General features: G+C 44.6%; 1 protein-coding gene across 3 annotated transcripts in view; it reads left to right on the top strand.

Moving 5' to 3' along the window:
* Positions 1-2021: 2021 nt before the first annotated feature.
* TAF4 (TATA-box binding protein associated factor 4) overlaps positions 2022-19759 on the top strand; it is a 94434-nt gene continuing 76696 nt past the window's right edge. For all 3 annotated transcript variants that reach the window (XR_008597134.1, XM_054982024.1, XM_054982023.1), the window contains exons 1-2: positions 2022-2364; positions 4304-5389. Coding sequence is in view for 2 of the 3 variants with exons in the window: in XM_054982024.1 (XP_054837999.1) it covers positions 2022-2364; positions 4304-5389 (1429 nt within the window). In the remaining variant the exon portion in view is untranslated. The remainder of the gene's footprint in view (positions 2365-4303; positions 5390-19759) is intronic.

Raw genomic sequence — 19759 nt, 5'->3', positions numbered from 1 at the left:
AGAGGAGGTAAGATACAGAGACACAAAAGCAATTTGGAAAAGGAGGGGAGAGACTACCCCCTCCCCAAACATGGAAAGGAAATTTTACAATTGCTCTTACATTTTGATGTATCTATAAGGTATTTCTGTCCATCTGGGGAGTAGAGAGGGGAGATCATATCTGGCAGCTTTACGGAATAGTCCAATCACCACCTGAGGAAGTGCATCTCACAAAACATGTTCTGTTTTAAGGAAGCTTATTCCACAATAAATTCATTAGTCTTAAAGGTGCCACGAGAGACTCTTTTGTTAGTCTGAAGTCAGGCAGCTAATAAAGGTGGGGTGTAATACAAAAGGATCAGTCAGTGATAATAACCCTGTAAGAGCAATTTGGGAGGCAGGAACTGCTAGAGGACAGCATCTGTATCTGAAGAAGGGAGTGCTGACTCTCAGAATCTTATACCCTGAAAGTCTTTTGGGGCTTTAAGGTGCCATTGGACTCAAATCCTACATTATCTTGTATGTGATGAAGGAAGCTTGACTCTCGAAACTCTTATCGGTCTTGAAGATGCTACTGGATTCGAACCTTACTCATCTGCAGCAGCGCTATCCACCTGAAACGACATTCTGCTATGAAGAACTTCTTCACAGATATATATAAATAGGATTTGACAATAGTTTTTTTAGAGATCCACAATACAATCAGACAATCTCACCATTCACAGCACATTTTTCTACCTCTATTTCTGATGTACGGGCGTACTTCTCACACAAAGGAGGGGGAAAGGGGACTGTTGAATCAAATCACAAATGGCTTAAAGTGGAAGAGAAGACGACACGGCTGGAAACGGGGATGTTCAAGCAGCTGGCAAGATAATAAGTTAAAGGGAGGAGGGGAAAGAAGAAGAAAGTGCGCGCTTGTGTGACTCAATAAAATAAAAGCGGGATTTCTGAGGAACCTTGTCAGGAAGAAAAACGCTTAGAGAAGGCAGAATATTTTGTCAGCAAAAGGGCTTTTAAAAGGAGTAAAAATAGGGTTTCTTCTTCCCCTCCTCACGAGAAAAGGGGCGTGTGAGATAACAAGCGAGGGACGCGCGGCCTATGCGAGGCGCTGAGGAAGGGGGGCTCGAGCGTTTGGGAGGCGGGGAGGGGAGCGAGGAGAGGCGGGTATGTCAGCCACTATATAAAGCCCGGCGCTTTCCCTTCAAGGGCGAGAGGTTGCGGCGGGCGCCTCGGAGGGCAGAGCGGAGGGGAGGCGCGGCCGGGCCCTCTCAGCCACAGACAGGCGGCGGGGAGCGCGAGCAAGCGCTGCTCCCGCCGCCGCCGCCGCCGCCGTGGCTGCAGCCAAGGCTTTGGCGTCCGGCCTGTTGCCTCAGCGCCTCCCTCCCCTTCCCTCCCGTATCAGTTACAGCAGCTGGCACAGGTGTGGGGCGCCCTTCAGACTCGCCCCGGCGGGGAGCGCCCAGGGAAGGCAGGAGCCGCCGCGGAACGTGCAGCCATTTTGGGCTCCACCAAACAAAGAACCACTGCGGCGGCCGTTGTCGTCGTCTGAAGCGGCGGCGCAGCGCCGTCCAGACTCCTCGCACTCCTCCCCTGCCATCCCCCCCCACACAGCGCCCCCGAGTCCCCTCACCGCCCCCATTCCTTCCCCCCTCGCTAGGCCGCCACCGGGCCTGCCGCCGCCCGTTCCCTCACTAAGCGCTCGCAGCCATTTGCCCCAGCTTTTATAGCGCGCCGGCCAGCCAATCAGCAGCCGGCGGAATCCCTCTCTCTCTTTCCCTCTCTCGCTCTCCGGCCGGCGATGTGATGCTGCGCCGCCGTGCCCCCTCCCTCCTTTCGCCGCGCGCCGGCCTCGCGCGCATGCCCAGTCGGGGAGGCCGAGGCGGGAGGGGGAGATTCGGCGTATGTGTAAAATGAGTGAGTGAGTGAGGGGGGGGGAGCGAGGAGGGGGAGGAGGGGAGGGCGGAGTGAGGGGGAGGGCCGAGCGAGGGGGGGGGCGGCGGGCGGGAGGGAGCCGCTCACAGGAACCCTCCAAAAAAAAGATGGCGGCGGGCTCGGATCTGCTGGATGAGGTTTTCCTGAACGCTGAGGTGGACGAGAAGGTGGTGAGCGACCTGGTCGGCTCCCTGGAGTCCCAGCTGGCCGCCTCCGGCCACCACCACCCCCACCACAACGCCCAGGAGCCCCTCAGGGCCGCGGGGGGGCTGCTGGGCAACCATGTTGTGAGCAGCGGCGGCAGCAGCAGCAGCAGCCCGAGCCCGAGCCCGGGAGGAGGAGCGGTGGGAGGCAATGCCAATGCCCAGACCGAGAGCCCCGCCGGCGGCGCCACGGCCGGCGGCACCCCCGCCAAGATGGGACTTGGCGGCCCCGAGATCACCAAGCCAGGTAACCGGGGGGGGGAGGGGAAGGGGGCGCCTCAGGGGCAGGGGCCTCCCCTCACCCCTCCTGCCTCCCCCTCCTCAAGCCAGGACTGCCTTGCCCTGCCTTGCCTCCCTCTTTCTCCCTCCTTCCCTCCCCCTTTTGCTATTTTCTTCCCCCCTCCCGCCTTCTTGTTGTTTTGGGCTCTGCAGGGTGGGGGGGTGACATGAAGGGGGGAGAATAAGAGGCCTGCATCCAATGCCAACCCCCCTGCAAGACCCTGTTTTCAGGCTGGGACTCTCTTCACTATATGCAATTTTTTTAAAAAAAAATAATTGTTGGGATTATTATGCACGTTTGCCTCCTTTTTGACTCCCAGTGTTTGCTTTTAATTATGTCATTTTGATAGCAGGGATATTCTGCTCGATCAGGAAGGGGAGATCCTCAGGGGGTGACTTCTCTACCTTCTTTTGCCTCCCCCTCGCCTGCTCTTTTCTGTTCTCTCTCATAGAAATAAGAAATGTGTGTTGTTTACAGGGGAAGGTTCCCCCCTGCCCTCCATGCACATAGTGCTTTTCTGGAGCTGTCTGAATTCTTCTTTGCCCTCCCCGCGCTCTGTGGCTGAAGTGCAAAGGGTGGAGGTGGGGGGAATGTTATTAATCGTGACACCGGCTTCCCTTGAGAAGAGGAAGTGATGGGGGGATATTGGAGGGTCGGGAACCCCTTTCAAAATATTTCTTTGCAAATACTTGAAGGTTTAGCTTCTTTTCCTCCCTTACTAGTTAAAGGTTGTACCCATTTTTTTTCTTCTTCTTCCTTTCTTTCTCCTTAAACAATATACCAGGCTCGGAATCGGAGCACAGCCCCTCTGACATGTGGGGCGGGAGAGATGACAGTCCAGCTGTGAATGTTTTCCCTCTGTGGTGGGCTGTGGCGGGGTATCATAACTTTAGGTCCTATCTCTAATTTCACAGGTCAGGGAGATTTTAAGACACACAGAGAAAACAGTACTTCTCTTTTCCCCTGATATGATTGGTGCTCCCCCTCTTCCCGTTGTATCTTTCCCCCCTCTCATTTCCTTGCTTCTGAAATAGGATGCTGTTACCTGTCATGACACCAGGTTAGTAAAGGGGGATCTTGAAGGAAGAAGAACCCTCCCCTAGCTGTGATTTGTGTCACAGTATCTCTCTGATTTATAGTGTTCTTACTTGTGTTTTCTAAATGGGGGCCCTGAAGAGCAAAAGATGGGGGTGTAAGTCATAATGCCAGACCTCGCTAAGGCCTTTCTGGGTACTAAAGGGGGGGGGAAGCCCTCTTTGTTGGTATCTATTTTCCTTTGATTGTAGGAGCAGCAATCAAAACGTCAGAGTTTAATGTTTGTGGGTTTAGGAAAGAGGGTGAAGTCCTCAAACACTGTCATGCAGCCTCTTCTCTGGCATTATCGGTGTGACAGGTCCTGTTCAGCCCTGCTTTTTCATGTTGCTCCATTGGCCAGGAAACCATGTAGCCTCTAGGTTTTGCTGTTGTAGTATGTGAGAAGCAGAGGGGGGGGGGTTATAAGCTGTGGTATTTCCCCTATGTACTTTTCTCTGCTTCCCAGTCACTCCATTCTCCCCCCTCCTACCCAATGCAGCTGCAAGAACAGGAGTGCAATAGGATGTTAGCAGACTCGGTGCTGTAGTATACAGAGGGGGTGGGGAACACCTCCCCTTAAGAGCTTTATGTGTGGGCTGCTTTACATAAAAAAAAAAATTGCAGGAGGTTTTGATTGGCTGTTAATTTGGCATAGGAGGGACAGTGGGGTGAACTCCTTAATTTTTTTACAATGGTTCATAATAATTTTGCTCTTGCGTTGGTACAAGGGGGAGGCCGTTTCTTCTCCGCTTGTATAGCCCCCCCCCCAGTCTTCTCTCCTACATATACATGTTTTTTTTTTTCCATTTAACCTCCTCCTCCTTGTCTGCAGGAGCTGGCGGCGTGCAAGGGAGTGTCATCAATCATAACGCCAGGTCCCAGGGCTCCGGTCTGGATGGGGCCACCACCACCAACGCCGGCACTGCTGCAGGAGTCCAAGGTGGATCTGAAGCTGCTGTCGCCCCAGGGACCCTCAGCCAGGGCAAATCGGTGGTAATCAGTACCATGGCGACAGCCTTGTCTACCAGGAATGGGAAAATCGGGACCACGGCGGTGCAGACTTTGAATGGGAGTAACGTGGTGATGAATTCTCACCATTCGGGGGGTGCTTCTTTCCCAGCAACCCCTGTAACAGCTAACCCTGCTGTCACCCCCGCTGTCACCCCTCTTGTCAACAACGGACCAGGAAATGTGGGGAAGGTAAACACCGTTAATGCCGTTTTGCCATCCGCTTCTAATACCGTCATCCAGACTTCTTTCCTTGGCGCTGGGGTGTCCTCTGCCTCTTCCCCTTCCCCTACAGTGATCTCCTCACAACAGCCCCCAAGCATTGGGACTGGGGGGCCAACGGTGGCGTTGGTGAGGCCACCCATTCATCCAGCAGGACCTTCAGTGGCTGCAGCCACCCAGAACGGGAGCAATACTGTGATCAATTCAACCATCAGTGTAGGAAACTTCCCTGCTGCGGCTGTTGCTGCCGCCACCGTTGGGTCTGGTGTTTCCCTCCAGACATCTCTCGTGAACAGCCAGCCTGGTTCTAGTGTGCCGGCTGCACCTGCCGCACAGGTCATCAAATCGGAGTCTCCTAAAACCATCGTGCAGGCAGTAACCCAACATCAGACTCTGGCTGCTGGTGGCCAACCCAGTACTACAGGGGGTAATATGATAATTGGGCAAACTATGCAAGCTGGGCTGCCCAACGTAGCTCCTAATCCTGGTGGGGTACCTCCTGCACCTCCAGGTACCCCCACTGGCCTGGCTAAGGGCACTGCCAATACAGTGGCACAGAGCCTGCCAAGGACTCCAGCAGCAACTACAAGTGGAATCAGAGCAACTTTGACTCCCACTGTTTTAGCACCTCGTCTGCCTCAGCCTCCTCAGAATCCAACAAATATCCAGAACTTTCAGTTGCCACCAGGTAAGAAAAGGCTGGAGGAATCTTTTTTCTGTTTGTATGTTTGTGTGCTTTGTTGGTTTATTGCTTGCTTAGAAGGCAGAAGCAGGAGAAGGCTTTTGCGTTAATGTGGGATTGGGCAGCCTGTGAGGGATGCATCGGCTATTTGGGTTGCAGGTGTTTTGAATATTCTTGTTACTTATGATGGCTGTGATGCTGAAACCAGTTGATGGGCATCTTGTATTCATTCCCTGTACAGATCTCACTCTAAAATCGCTGTCCCCGAAGGTGAAAAATGAAAGTCAGTTACGAGAAATCAAAGCCATACTTGATTTTAAAAATAAAGCCAAGCACTTTTCTGCTCGTTTCTGATCTCCTAGTAGTTTTACCTTCAAATTTTATTGACACAACTATGGGGACTAGAAACATAACTTAGATTGAGAAGGGCTTGTGAGTTGCACAGTTAGAAGTCACACAGATGGTTTCCCTTTTGGAAGCGTGGCATGGTGTCTCTGTGTGGAGTTCAGCATTTCAAGGTACCGCAAGTGCTGGCATGAGTCCCTGTAAGAAAATAAACTGATAGGTGTGCATCGACGAGCATTAAACATGAGCCAAAGCAGCAGACAGTCTTGCAAAGTGTTATGCTAGTGAGTTGCATGAAGGTGGCCTGTCTGCAATACGTCCAAGCATCTTTCTACTTTGACTGTTCTCTCTCCACCTGTCACTTTCCCAGCAGTCCTTAAAATTTAGGAGTGAATCTGCTTTCCTTTAATCCTTGCCTAAAGTGATACGCAGTGTGCTTTGATGCACACCTATCAGTTTATTTTCTTACAGGGACCTATGCCAGCACTCGTGGTCCCTTGAAATGCTGGACTCTACACAGAGACTTTGATGGTTTAGAACCAGTGTGTCTGGTGTTGACATTCCGGTTTCAGTCTGTCCTCGTCTCACCCTGTTGTGTTCAGTGCTGTAGCACATGTAGTAGTGAAGATCATGTTTTGGTGCTGAGATGCAACGTGGGTGAGAACTGTAGTCCTTGATCTAATACAGCTGGACTAATTTCATCCTGCTTCTCTCCCCCGCCCCCAATCTTTATTCTCAAAGCTAGTTTCTTCTGGGCTCGGATGCCTTAATTTTGAGACCTTCGTTTGAAACATTTTAAATAGTAGTAAATGTTTATGTCACTTCCTGCTCTTCCCGAGTATTTTGGGGGAGTTTTCTCTGATCTGAAATTGTCACGTGTTGTCAGTCCTTCATACTGATACACTTCTGGTCAGTGTTTTTGTAGTGCGGAATCGCTGTGCGAATCAGAACTGGTCAAACCCTCAACCCTGCCAGTTTTACCTGGATTCTATTTCCATGTCATCTTCTGACACACATAGCTGGATCCCTCCCCCCCAGCCATATTGCAAGGTGGCAGGCATTATTACTGCACAAAGCACAACTAATTAAATTTTTATTATTACTACCTAATGAAATCAAGTGAGTCCATACGCTCGGTGTGCTTCATTTCAATGGATCTTTGAGTAGCAAAATGAATATATTGGTTGACACATTCTAGGCAAAAATGCTCAAACTGATGCGTTTGTGACCTGTGAGAGACCAGCAGCCCTGTTTTTAGTATCGTACTGTACTTTACTAATACGTTAGCACTTCTTATGTAGTAGCTGCTGGTCTCGCTTGGTTTGTTGAAGGCTGTTGGCCAGACATTTCTTGCAGGCTACTAGATACTCAGACAGCTTTGTGCATTTGTATTAGAAAAGTAAAGGGTTGAACTCAACCCCCAACCCTGAGAAACAGCATTTTGGGGAACTCAGTGGATTGCAGTGTGTGTGTTTGGGGGGAGAATTGCTAAAATAACACCCCCTTCTGCTGGTGGAAGGTGAGTCACACTGGTGATTAACTTTCAGAATGAATAAGCATGAGTATTCTAAAAGTTAAGTTTTGAAATATACCTAAAAGCTTTCCATGCCATGCTTCATTGCATTCTTATCTTGAAAGGGGGAACAGGTATTAATATTCTTTACTTCAGTCTCCCCTACTGTCTTTACCAATCTTTCACTATAATTAAATGATTTACATGGAATAAAGAGACTAGCTGCTGATAAAGAGCAAAGCTGCACATTTGGTCCTGAGGTATGGTTGGAAAACACATACTGCAGTAACATTGCTAATACTAAGTACATATAGGTTAGTGCCTGGATGGACAGCTCTGGGCATACTGACTTAAGTTCTAAAATAAAATAAAGGGGGGTATACATGTAGTAAATAAATGAAACTGTGTTGTGTATTGAGGGAGAAGGAGTGTTTCTCTAGTTCTGCTCAGATCCCCCCCACCCCCCAGTGTGTTTCAGGCACGTGCCTCCCGCTCCCCATGTGTTTTTTCCTCAAAACTTGCTGGCATTTTTTTTTGTATCTCTGTACTCTGAGTGACTGTTGTTATTAACAATTGTACTAGGTATTTCTAATGCACCGATAATGATTCTAGTACTGCAAAATTTGGTGGATATTAGCTTTAAACTAGGCAAATTCTTGGTGTGCCAACGGCTGTTAGTAAAGATAGCTAATAGGAACCTCCATGGTCATAGATTTGTATGTACCTCTGAATACCAGATGCTGGGGCCAGGCAATATGGAGGACTGATGCATTCATGACCAACTGGTTGCTGTTATAAGGAGAATGGTGAGCTACATGAACTCTCGGTTTGATGCAACGTGCTCTTCTTAGGCATGTATGTCAAAGGTGCAAATCCCTTTTTCTGAAAGGATGACACAACTCCGCTAACAATAGTTATATTGTAGAAGGCCCGGAAAATCTACAACAACTAATTGTTATAGTTGTTATAATGCACAAAAAAAATCATAAAGTAAGCATTGCCTTCTAAAAGGAGTTGTGTTGGCTTGCTAAAATGTTTTGCAGATCGTCTGTGGTTTCATCTGTAGGGCTTTTGGTCCCACACTAAAACCGAAACTCCTCCCTCTGACTAGTGGGAGGAAAATTTAAAGATGCAGTCCTGTGCCCCCTTAGTTGGAAGTAATGATCACTGTTCTCAGTTGGACTTGCTGCTGAGTAGACATAAGATCGGACTGCATGTCTTTCAAATGCAACTCTTATACTATACTCAAGGTGGCATGCCATTTTATAATGGGGTGGTGGTGGAACCTAATTTGTTTATGGACTCAAACCATACACACAGGTATTCATCTTCATTGACTGATTATCTACTGCATTTAATCATTTTTGTGACAATTCTCAAGGTGGTATACAACCAAAAACCACAGTGAAATGGTAAAAAACATAAGATTGCTTTGAAAATAAAAAAGTAAAACCAATAAAAAGCGGCAGAACATAATCATTGTCAACAGCCAGGTCAGGTGAAGACAGCAATGGTTTTAGGAGGTGTCAGAAAGCAAGTTGACCTTCAGCTCCTTTTTGCTGAGCAGGAGCACCCCATAGTTGAGGGAGAGGGCTGTCCACCGTTCAGTTTCAGAGTATCTGTTCTGCATGCACAAGGTCACAGGTTCGGTCTCCAGCATCTCCAGTTAAAGGATTCCAGGTGAAAGAGGCTGTGATAATGGCGTTAGAATTTTCGATTTCTGTGTGTGACCCAATTATCAAAGGTGCTTTGGCATCTAAAAAGAGATGACCCAGTTGCAAAAATGTTAAGCGTTAGGTTTCTTCCCCCGCCCCTTCATATATCACTTTAGGGTGCCTAAAATCTCTAATGGAATTCTACATGCCTGCATATTAATAGGCAAAGAGTTTTATTTTAATGAGACCATGAATTATTGCAGAGTTCCATAAAGTGCAGCACCTGCTCTCTAAAAAGACTCTGAAAGCCTGACCAGGGGAGAAGGTGGGATTCCGATTGGGGAAAGAACCGCGCTGTTCCGCCTGCTTCAACAGTGCAATGCTGACTGATAATAGTATGGATAGATATGGGAGATGTCCAAGAGTACAGAGGTGTCTCTGGGTTAGAGCTGAATGTATTTCAGGGGAGGGTGATAAGATCAATACCCCCAAATGGCACAGGTATTTCGAAGAGCTGAAATTGAGCTCCAGATAAATTAAATCAGTCAGGGTAGATTCATTTGACCCTGAAAATGGATTGAAATTTGAGAGGAATAAAAAGGCTGTGATTTGGCAAAAAAAAAAAAATCCAATAAATAATTGCTACTAACGGTAATAAATCTAAGATGCAAATCAGAAGCAATTTTCAACTACTAGACATCTTAAAATGCTGGAACAGCATCCCTAGAGTAGTCATAGGTGTGTGCAGGCTTCATTAGTTTCAGATAAGTGGATATACCTAAGAAGAATAATTTGATTTTTCTTTTAATATGGTATCTCCTGTGGGTTTAGGAAGTGCCTCTCCCCCAATACCTTGGCATGTTTTCTGTTAAGGATTGTTCTGTCTGAAGGTAGACTATTGAATAGAAAGCACTTGTGCTTGGGGCTCAGACAGTATCCACTCGATGTGAATGTTGCATCATGCAGTGATTTTTGGTCAGCATATTTGGGAATGGAAGGAATTTCACTCCATGTTTGAATTTCCAGTTGCTGCGTGTGCATGCACAGACCTTCTCATATGATCAATACACTTACATTGTTTGGTTGACTAAATTCCCTTGAATTGTTACTATGGCATGGCTCTTGCTGTCTTCATTTAGCATACTATAATCTGGTGAGGGGGGTATTTTGGTGGGGGTTTTTTTTTTACACATTCCAGAAGAATTGGATCTTGAGGTCTCTATCTTAACATGAAACTGTGAGGTTTAGTAGAAGATGGTTTCCTGTGATGCTGAGCATGTAAGGAAAATACTATGTTTAAATCATTGTACTATACATGTGCTCGCACACTGTGGTGTATGATGCCTGCCTGGTCCATGGATTGTATGTGCATGGAGGTGGGAGATGGAGATTTTCCAAGGATATGTCCATATGGAATGCCATACGAGTAAGCGTTTTTTAAATTTGTATGTGCACGAACTCTCACATAGTGTTGTTGCTAGATCAGTCCATTATTGCCCCAACATCTTCTGCTCTATTAAAGAGCACCACTCTTTCTCCCTCGTTGCCTCTTATGCCAGAAATTCCTTTCCCAGAACACCTGGCTGGTATCCCTGCTTTCTTCGAAACCCACCTTTTCCATGAGGTTTTTGATGTAAGCAAACACGTAAGGAGAAGTAACTGAGTTTGTGTGTGTTCATTCCCTGTTACAATTCCCACTCCACTCTCCTTTCCAGTCCCTCCCTATTATCCTTTTCTGTCAGCACTTAGATAGTAAGCTATTTGTTCTACCTCTCTGTCTGTCTTCTTTTTTCTGTAAAGCCTCATACATAAATATGGCACTGGATACATACATAACAAGAAGCTAGGTTTCCACTTGAGAGCTTACAATATGTAAATCCCTTCTGCTAAATAAAACAATACTGATTTTTTTTTTAAAAATCTTGTTTGGATCTAAAGTTGCCGTTGTGTCAGCAGAAGATACGTTCCTGATCCTCAGAAGCACCTGTTTTGGGGTGCAGAGGGTTGCTGGAGAAGATGAACATGGGGAAATTTTGTTATATGTAGAGAGTTCTGTTGACAGTCGCCTAGATCCAGCTGTGTGTGTCCAAAATTTTCTTATTGCCATGATTGTCAAGGCTGAAAAGGTATCAGGTTCACCAGGGCTTCCACAGCTTTGAGGCCAGGGCCTGTGAATCTGAGTAGTTTGTCAACATAATCCAGCAAAGATCTTCAAAGAGAGCCTCTAGTGCAGTAATTGCTGAATTGGAATGCATCAAGAAGTCTGATACCGTCACCCAAGGATTTAAATTTCCTCAACCCATTACAAGTAGTAGCTAGTTTATCCAAGCGAGGGAAGTCATTAATATTAATCAGTGCTATTGTGAATGGTCTCTATTTTTCTTAAATAAATCGAATTATATCATGCTCTGTACTTCCTGCATTTCACAGCTCTTTGACCCTCCTCCACACGACTTTGTTCTTGTTGTATGTTTGTATTATCGGTACATGTCTGCTTTGTAGGGAGCTACTACATGCGTTTGACAGAGTGGCCTCTAGTCTAGGAAAGCTTATTCTGGAATAAAAACTTGTGAGTCCTTAGGGTGCCACAAAGTTCTTTTTCATTTTTATTGCAACATAGCTACCCCTCTGAAATCAGTACAGCATTGGCTCCTAAGGATTACCAATACTTTTTGCAGCCCCAAGAAGAAAACAAAGGGTTGTTAAGATTTGTCAGGTTTTTGCAGATATCAGCCCTTGTTTTGGGTTGTGCTTTTTAATTGCATTAGTGGAGTTCTGATATTAAAAGGTGGTCATCTCAGGCAGCGGTCACAATCTGGAACATGCAATACCATTCAAGCTTTTCGTGGGACAGATAACAGTGCAACGAGGTGGTTTCTGGGCACAAGCTGTCTCCTTGTCTTTTTCTCCACTTCCCAACTTAATTACCAAATCATTTGTGAAAATCCCTGGAAGTAAAAAGCAGTTTATAAAAAGCAGAATGTTTTGGTTAGGGACGGAGGAAACGGTGGCAGAGCAGAGACTGGGAGGAACCTGGGTAGGCGTCCTATATCTCTGTTTCAAGACAAACTTGAGCTATGCTCCGCATGGATGTTATTACCGCTTCTGGATTTTGGCTGTTGTCTAAAGAGACACCTGTCGTTGACTAAGTTTAAAAAGGAAACGGTCAGCTGCTACTTTGTAAGCCTGCTTGGTGAGTTCTGTTATCTTTTTCTGCCTGCTCAAAGTTCCTAGAGAAATTAGCTCCATAACTTACTTACTTTATAATCATTTATTCATATGTTTTATACTTTTGTTTTTTCTTTAGTGCAGGCTTGCAATGTGTCACTAAATGGGCAAGTGGTTGCACAGTAAGTTAATAGTGTCCAGGAAGTATTTCTTTAGCTTTATGACTGAATCAAGGGGCTGTCCATACATGACGTAGAAAACAGCAAGAGTCCAGTAGCACCTATAAGACTAACAAAATTTGTGGTAGCGTATGAGCTTACGTGTTACTTGTGAGCATACTTGTACTGGCATGGTTGCCACTTCATCTGTGGTCACTACTGAACTGTTCCTGGTACATGCAAAAGTTTGTTCCCACGTGGTTCATGTTTGATATAGACGCACTATCAAGAGTGAACCACATGAGACCGGCATTATAGCAGCCATGGAGGTGGTGGCAGCTTTGTAAACAAAGGCATGTATAATTGTTTGGATCTTGGTGTATGATGGGAGGGCTCGTGGTATACCTGCTTTGATGAAGCTGAGCAGGTATGAATCAGATCAGTGGCTGGACGGGCAATCTGGAAACTCTGTCTAGCAGCCTTGAATCTCATGGTGGAAGAAAATTTGAGATATAAATGCTAAAAGAGGTGAATGCTGCATTTGCTTCTTGATAGTAGCAAGGGAGGGGGCAAAATAACAGTCACCTCATGATCTCATGTTTGGTTTGAATCTAAGTCAGATGCATGAGAAAGTGCTTTATTTATTTTTATTTAACCATGTTTATAGGGACTCTTTTAGAGTCTCAAAACAGATTACATAGTGAAAGTTGGATTTAAGCCCAGTGGTGCTTTAGAGACCAACAAGACTTTCAAGGTATAAGCTTTTGAGAATCAGAGCTCCCTTCTTCAGATAACAAGGAACTTTAACTCTCGAAAGCTTGCACCCTGAAAATCGTGTTGGTTTCTAAGGTACCACTGGACTTAAATTCTGCTGTACTGCTGCAGACCAACGCGGCTACCTACCTGAAACAGTGAAAGTTGATGCACAGGTTATTCTATTTTAAAAGTTTCCAAATATTTCTTAGAGGTTTCTAAGCATTACACAAACAGGAACAGAACTGTAGAAGGGAGGGAAGGAGAAATGTTATGTATTCAGGCTAAAGAAAATCAAATATGCAGTGTTCTTCTTTAGTAGATCAAAGAAGCTTAAATGTATTATCTGTTTAACTCCCAAAACTATTACGGATGTACTGCTTATATATTTATTGTTTGTATAAGATTGTATAAGTTTCAACTTTAATGTCTAATTTAGAATCTCTGTAATCTCTTTACTATGCACTTACTTTACTAAACTCTTTTTTCTTTTAAATAAAATTTAAATTAATTTTTTTTTAAAAAAAAGTACTGTGGAAGTGAGTCAAAGTGATTTGTTGACACGGTGGATTTTTAAAAAAATACAAGTCATTGTTTATTGCATGTTTTTTAGAAGTCATGGTGGATTTTTAAGATCTTAGATCTACCAACTTGTGTATGTACAAGTTAACTTTACTTGGGAACTGATACCACTTCCAAATACTTGTATCAAGTAAATTGAAGCCTTAAATTATTACTCCTAAAGACTCTGGTTTTGCCTTGTAAAATAAACTGCTTGTTGTGTAAGTGCTGTGAGTCCACTGTTACAGCATTCTTGGAAGACTTCTGAAAACCAGTTCACTAGTATTACCATAACAATATGATAACCTCAAGAGTTTGAAAACTCTTGTTCCAACAGCTGATACACTACACTTGCTGTCTTGCTTAACTTCTGGGATAGGTTTAAAAATGTGTTGAGAGTGCTTTATTAGAGCCAGCCTAAATGTTGCTTCCACGTATCTCTGTAAGTTTCCCACCTGCTGGTTGCATTGAAAAGCAGAACTCACTTGGTGGATTGGGGCCATTATACATTACAGTTTGTTTATCTATAGTGGACAGGGCTGTTGTGTTGCAAATGAGTAATGTCGGGTGGGCTAAATGTGAGATATTTATTTATTTAACAAAATTTACATCCCACCTTTCTCTCCCCATAAGGGCCGGCAAGGCAGCTAACAAGTTAAAATATACATAATAAAAATCACATTTTAGAATGATTAAAACCAACCAAAACAATCACAAGTTAACAACAGCACATCATGAAAACAGTTAAATCAGAGCTAAATGAGAGCCAGTTTGGAGAGCGGTTAAGATCATGGGCCTCTAATCTGGAGAGCCGGGTTTGATTCCCTACTCCTCCACTCGAAGATAGCTGGGTGACCTTGGACCCATCTCAGTTCTCTGGAGCTCTCTCAGCCCCACCCACCTCACAGGGTGTTTTGTTGTGGGGATAATAATGGCATACATTGTAAACCGCTCTGAGTGGGCATTAAGTTGTCCTGAAGGGTGGTATGTAAATCGAATATTATTATTATTAAACACATACAAAGACATAAAACAATAACTTTAAACGTTTAAAACAATTAAAAACATTGGGCGCAAAGGAGGGATACGAAGCATGAACAAACCCTGTGCTGGTGTATGGTATATTTGCTTTGTTTTTGCGAACGTTATTTAAATATCTCAATAATTAGTTAAATTTGTAAACTGTTTTCCACATCAGTGTGCAGACCCATCCGAATTGTACTTACCAATTTTAACTTAATTTCCTGAATGCAGTTGTTAGAATTTTCATATCATTTTCATGGTAATAGATGCCAGACAGCAGTTGCCAGACCCATCGCCACTATTGCTGATATTTTTTACAGGTGAGGCCAAAGGAGCAGGGAGGTGACGTGGGAAAGACTGTCTTGTGAAGGAGGCTCCCTGCTCTCGCAAACCCGTGTTACTCCCCAAACCAGCCTTGGCCGAGGGATGTGCTCTTACATTTCCTGCGAAGCAGAGAGCAGGGCACAACACCAAGCACTGATTTGATTTGCAGTATTATGAAATAGTTACCTTCATATATATGAGCTCAAATCTTTGAAATCTTGAACATTTTCTTTTTTTCAATTTGCATTTTTACCAAAGTATTTCTTTGTAACTACGTGGCATATCAGGAGTCCCGTGAAAGTTTGGGCTGCAGAGAATGATTTTGAGTCCTTTGCATTCAGAATGCCAGCACCACAGGAATCAGCATTTGAGGAAGTCCCCGGCTTCTATGACCGGGTATTAGCGCCCCCCCCCCCAGGTAACTGGTTGGTTGTCGTGTGAAACAGGATGCTGACCTCTGTGCACTGCCGGTCTGATCCAGCAGGGCTCTTCTGTACTGTGTTCTGTACTTCTGTACTGTGTTATCTACACAATTACACTAGGTAGCTAAGACTGAATGCTCTTCCATTACTTGTCTGTCAGATTTAAGAATACAATGAGGAAACTGGCTGTCCTCGAACAGAGAAACTTCAAGGAGAGATTACAATGTGAAATTGCTGAAATCGAGTTTATTTACAAATTCAGTACAATGGACTCCTCCTCTCCCAGGGCTGAAAGAGATTTAGGATTCTTATCTCACTACAGATGCTAATTTCTGTTCTAATCAGCTGCTTTGTACCTTTATATCTTGACATCTTCTTTTGCTATACCCCTCCCACCTAATCAAGCTGCACTGTACCTTTGCATCCTGATGCCATCCCTTGTAATACCCCAGCCACCTTTGGCTGGGATATATAAAGGCTCGGGGATCTCTGTTCCTACTTGTATCTGAAGAAGAGAGCTCTGACTCTCAAAAGCTTACACTCTGAAAATCTTGTTGGTCTCTAAGTTGCCACTGGATGAAAATGTGGCTGGTCTACTGCAGACCAACATGGCTACCCATCTAACTTTGCAACAAGCAAATTATACATATAGGATCTGCTGTTGTTGATCATTAAAATATAAACAGTACTGAAAATTGTTGGGCAACAAGTATGCTCGGAACCCAGTTACCAAAGTCTCATGAATCCAAACTATACAGTAAATGGATCAGCAGAATATTATGTTCTGGTACACATCACAGCTGCAACATGGAGATTGCTTCAAATTATTCAGCACAGCTCCCAAAACTTCCACTGCAGGACTCTTTTCAGGTGGGCAACTGTGTTGGTCTGTAGTAGAAGAACAAGAGTCAAGTCCACCAGCACCTTAAGAACCAACAGGATTTCCAGGGGTATAAGCTTTCAAGAGTTGACACTCCCTTCAAATAAGAGTAGGAATGGAGCTCCATGGGTCCCTTACATCACAGGCAGAGGGTGGGGTGGGTGTTGCCAAGAAGGGCGTCAGGATACAAAGGTATAGTGCAAAATGTAATTTGCTTGATTAAAGTGGTGGTGGTGGGGTGTTTTGTTTATGATGACATTTTGAAGCGTGCCTGAACTATTTGTCGAACTTCTGCATATAAGCAGCACAAGGAATGATAAAGGGACTTCAGCTGCAGTGTGTGAACTTCTTTTTGCGCTTGCCATAAATGCTGGCATGGTAGGAATTGCAAGTGTTCATCAGGACAGTGATATTTTTTTCCCCATTTGATCTTTGCCTCTTGTTGAAACTTGAGTCCTACTTCGTTGTAGAGCATGCAGGAACTATGGGTTAGATCCAGAGTAATTTTTTCCAGTAATTTACCTCCTCCCCTCACACATACCTCCATGAAATGCTGCCGTTGAAGAATTGGGGACCTTGAGAAAAGTCATGGGGGGGTCTGCAGTGGGAAGGGAGAATACATGGGAACTGCCAATTTAGTCTGGATCCATACCTGTCTATTACAACCAGGCACACTTCATAAAGGCAGGGACATCTGAGCATCTTTTCAAACATGGTGAGCACCTGCATGCAATAGTGTCAGATAAGGATGTGGGGAACCCAGGTTCCGTATCCCTGCAGTGCATTAAAGCTTGCTGGGTGACCTTGTGTCAGTCTCTTTCTCTCTCTTCATCTTAACCTTCCTGACAAAATTGTTGTGAGGATGACACACTCTTTGAAGGAAGGGTAAAATGTGCTAAGTAAATAAATAGAAGCAACATAGAGATAACAGCGCTCATGAGATCTGTGACAGATGTGGGGTAGAAAACTGGCCACTTCTTGGTTATGACTTGCTTCTGTGAAGCCTTCTTCCCATAGAGGTTTCATCCGGAAGTCCAGGGGTTTTTGTCTTCATTGCAGGATGGCTTTCTCAGTCAAAAGAAGACTTAGAGGGAGGGACTTGTAGGATCCAACCCATTATATCTTTATATTGAAAAATTTTCCGTTTCTTAGAAAGCCTGATTGCAGTAAATTAATTAGAAACTTAATTAATGGATTCAGTGCCAGTCAGATTGTGTAGTTTTTAAGAGACAGTGTGGTATAGTGATTTTAGAGTGTCAGACTAGGGTCTGGATGACCCAGGTTCGAATCTCCATTCTGCCGTGGAAGCTTGCTGGGTGACTTTGGGCCAGTCACACATACTCAGCCTAGCCTACCTCATAGGATTGATGGAGGCAAAGAGAATGATGTAAGCTGCTGTGGGTCCCATTGGGGAGAAAAGTGAGGTATAAATTAAATAAAAGTTAAACTTTTTCAGGTGACTATCCCTTGTTGGGAAACGGTACCTGTAAACTTGTATCATGTAGAACTGCAGAAAGGTAGTGGCGCAAGGAACATTGGGAGGTTGTGTCTCCCCCCGCCCCCCCGGAAGGATACCGTCCTGGCAAGCTTGTCTTAGCCCCAACTGAATAGAAATGCTGAATTCATTCTGACAATGTCAAGTTGGTCTTACATCTGTACCATTTCTCTCTTCCCTTGTATGCCTTTTCTTCCTTTTAAGCTGCCGGTAGAGAGGCCTGTGTCTCTTGACTTTATGAGCTACTTTGGGGACAATTGTCTGAAAAGTAGGCTATAAATATAATCAGTAAACAAACCTTTCTCTAGTTAAAGAGAGGGTGGCTCGAGCCGTTTCAACTCGGATTCACCTTAGTCTAAATTGGAGCTAGCGAAAAGTGTGAGAGCTTCAAAGAATGCTGTTGAACTGAAAGCGCTCTCAGTGAAAGTTACGTTCTGCCAAAGATTAGTGGCAGTTCATCCACTGCTCTTTGGCTGTGCTAAATTTAGTACATTAACAGTTTTCAGTGCCTATTTTTACTTTTTTAAAAAGTAAAATACTATTTTTTTTACCGTATCTTGTAAAATATGCTAAGCAGTAACTTTTAAACTGAAGCTTTGATTTAGTTTGAATATGTCATTTAAACCATATTAAAGGTGTGTTGTTAAATCTTTGCTCCCTTGCTTGTCTGTTAAAGTTCAGCTGCTGGAAGCTGTTGGAAAAACTTCTGAGGCACTTGACCAGCAAGTAAAATAAACGTGTTGTCCTTTTTAAAAGTTTGTTTGCTAAATGCAAGTAGAACAAACTCGCTTAATCAGTTTCCGGTTAATTAACGGTATTAGAAAATGTGTTGTAAAACCAGTGCCTCTGGCTGTAGTCCCTCTCCTCTTCCCCATGCACATGGGGAACTGAGACCACCAGCATTCCTGAGACATTACTCAGACTTGGAGGTCCACAAGGTCAGGGAAAGGTAGCAGATGTCAACAGAGAAGAATAACCCCCAACCTGAAGCTGGAAGGTTAGGTAGCTTACTCTGACCTTCACAGGATATGGGAGGGTTCATTATTAAAGCACACTAATGCTAAGCGTGTAGCGGTAGAAAAGAGCAAAAGTCCAGTAGCGCCTATAAGACTAGCAAAATCTGTGATTAAGTGTGTGTTCTCCCTTCTCATAAGGGTGCGTGCGGTGCTAGCTCTCTTAGTACGAGGGCCTCTAGTTGGAGTAGAGCAAGGAGACTTGACAGTCTTAGCCAGGAAATTTTGCCTCTACATGGAATCCAGGCTCCCTGTTCCTCTACAGAAGACAGGTGTCGGTTGTGATAGTGTCGGCTGCCTTGTGATGACTGGATCCAGTCCAAAGGTTTATTCTTGCACAGGTCACAGAATGGACACTGGGTGTAAACGCCAGCAGTATTGTTTCCTCGTTGGGCCTCTTCTTGGTTGCTTTCTTATGTCCCCAGTTGTCCTGTGCGTGGCCAATCAATTTGTGGATCAGTGTTGTGATGACTAAAACAGATGAAGCTAGTGAGGAAGCCAAACCAGTTGTCTTGCTTCTTTATGGACCAGTACAATATTGGGGGAGGAACTCTTCTGTAAATACTGTCTTACAAATCTGCCACTAACAAAAGATTGATTAAAGTAATTTACTTCTGTTTAGTCCATAAACGTTTACATTCCCCACAAGAAAATTCAAGGGTAATGAAGGCATGTAGGAATACCACAGAATGTACTTCTGTTCTGAACCGCCATAATTATTTAGAGACATTTCCCTGGCTGTTCTGCGCTTGCTTCCTGCCTGCTATAGAGAGTTGCTTCCCAGAGAGGAATTGATCCTCTTCATATTGGAAAAGGGGCTTGTGGATTTAAGACAATATTATACAAACAAAAACTGTTCAGGGGAACTACTTTCTTCTCTCCCTGCCTCAGTTTCAGTGAGAAAAGAAGGGTGCTAAATCTTGCTAAAATACTTGTTAAATTGAAGCAGTTTCTTGTGAAAATGGGAACTTGATTATGTTAATTTTCTTAGGTAGTTGCGGCTGGGGACAGAGGGCAAATCCAGTATTCCAGCATTTGAACTTTTACCTTTTAACTTCTTAACCTG

This window comes from Eublepharis macularius, chromosome 5, assembly GCF_028583425.1.
Source record: "Eublepharis macularius isolate TG4126 chromosome 5, MPM_Emac_v1.0, whole genome shotgun sequence".
NCBI lineage: Eukaryota > Metazoa > Chordata > Lepidosauria > Squamata > Eublepharidae > Eublepharis > Eublepharis macularius.
This window is presented reverse-complemented; position numbering and strand designations above follow the sequence as displayed.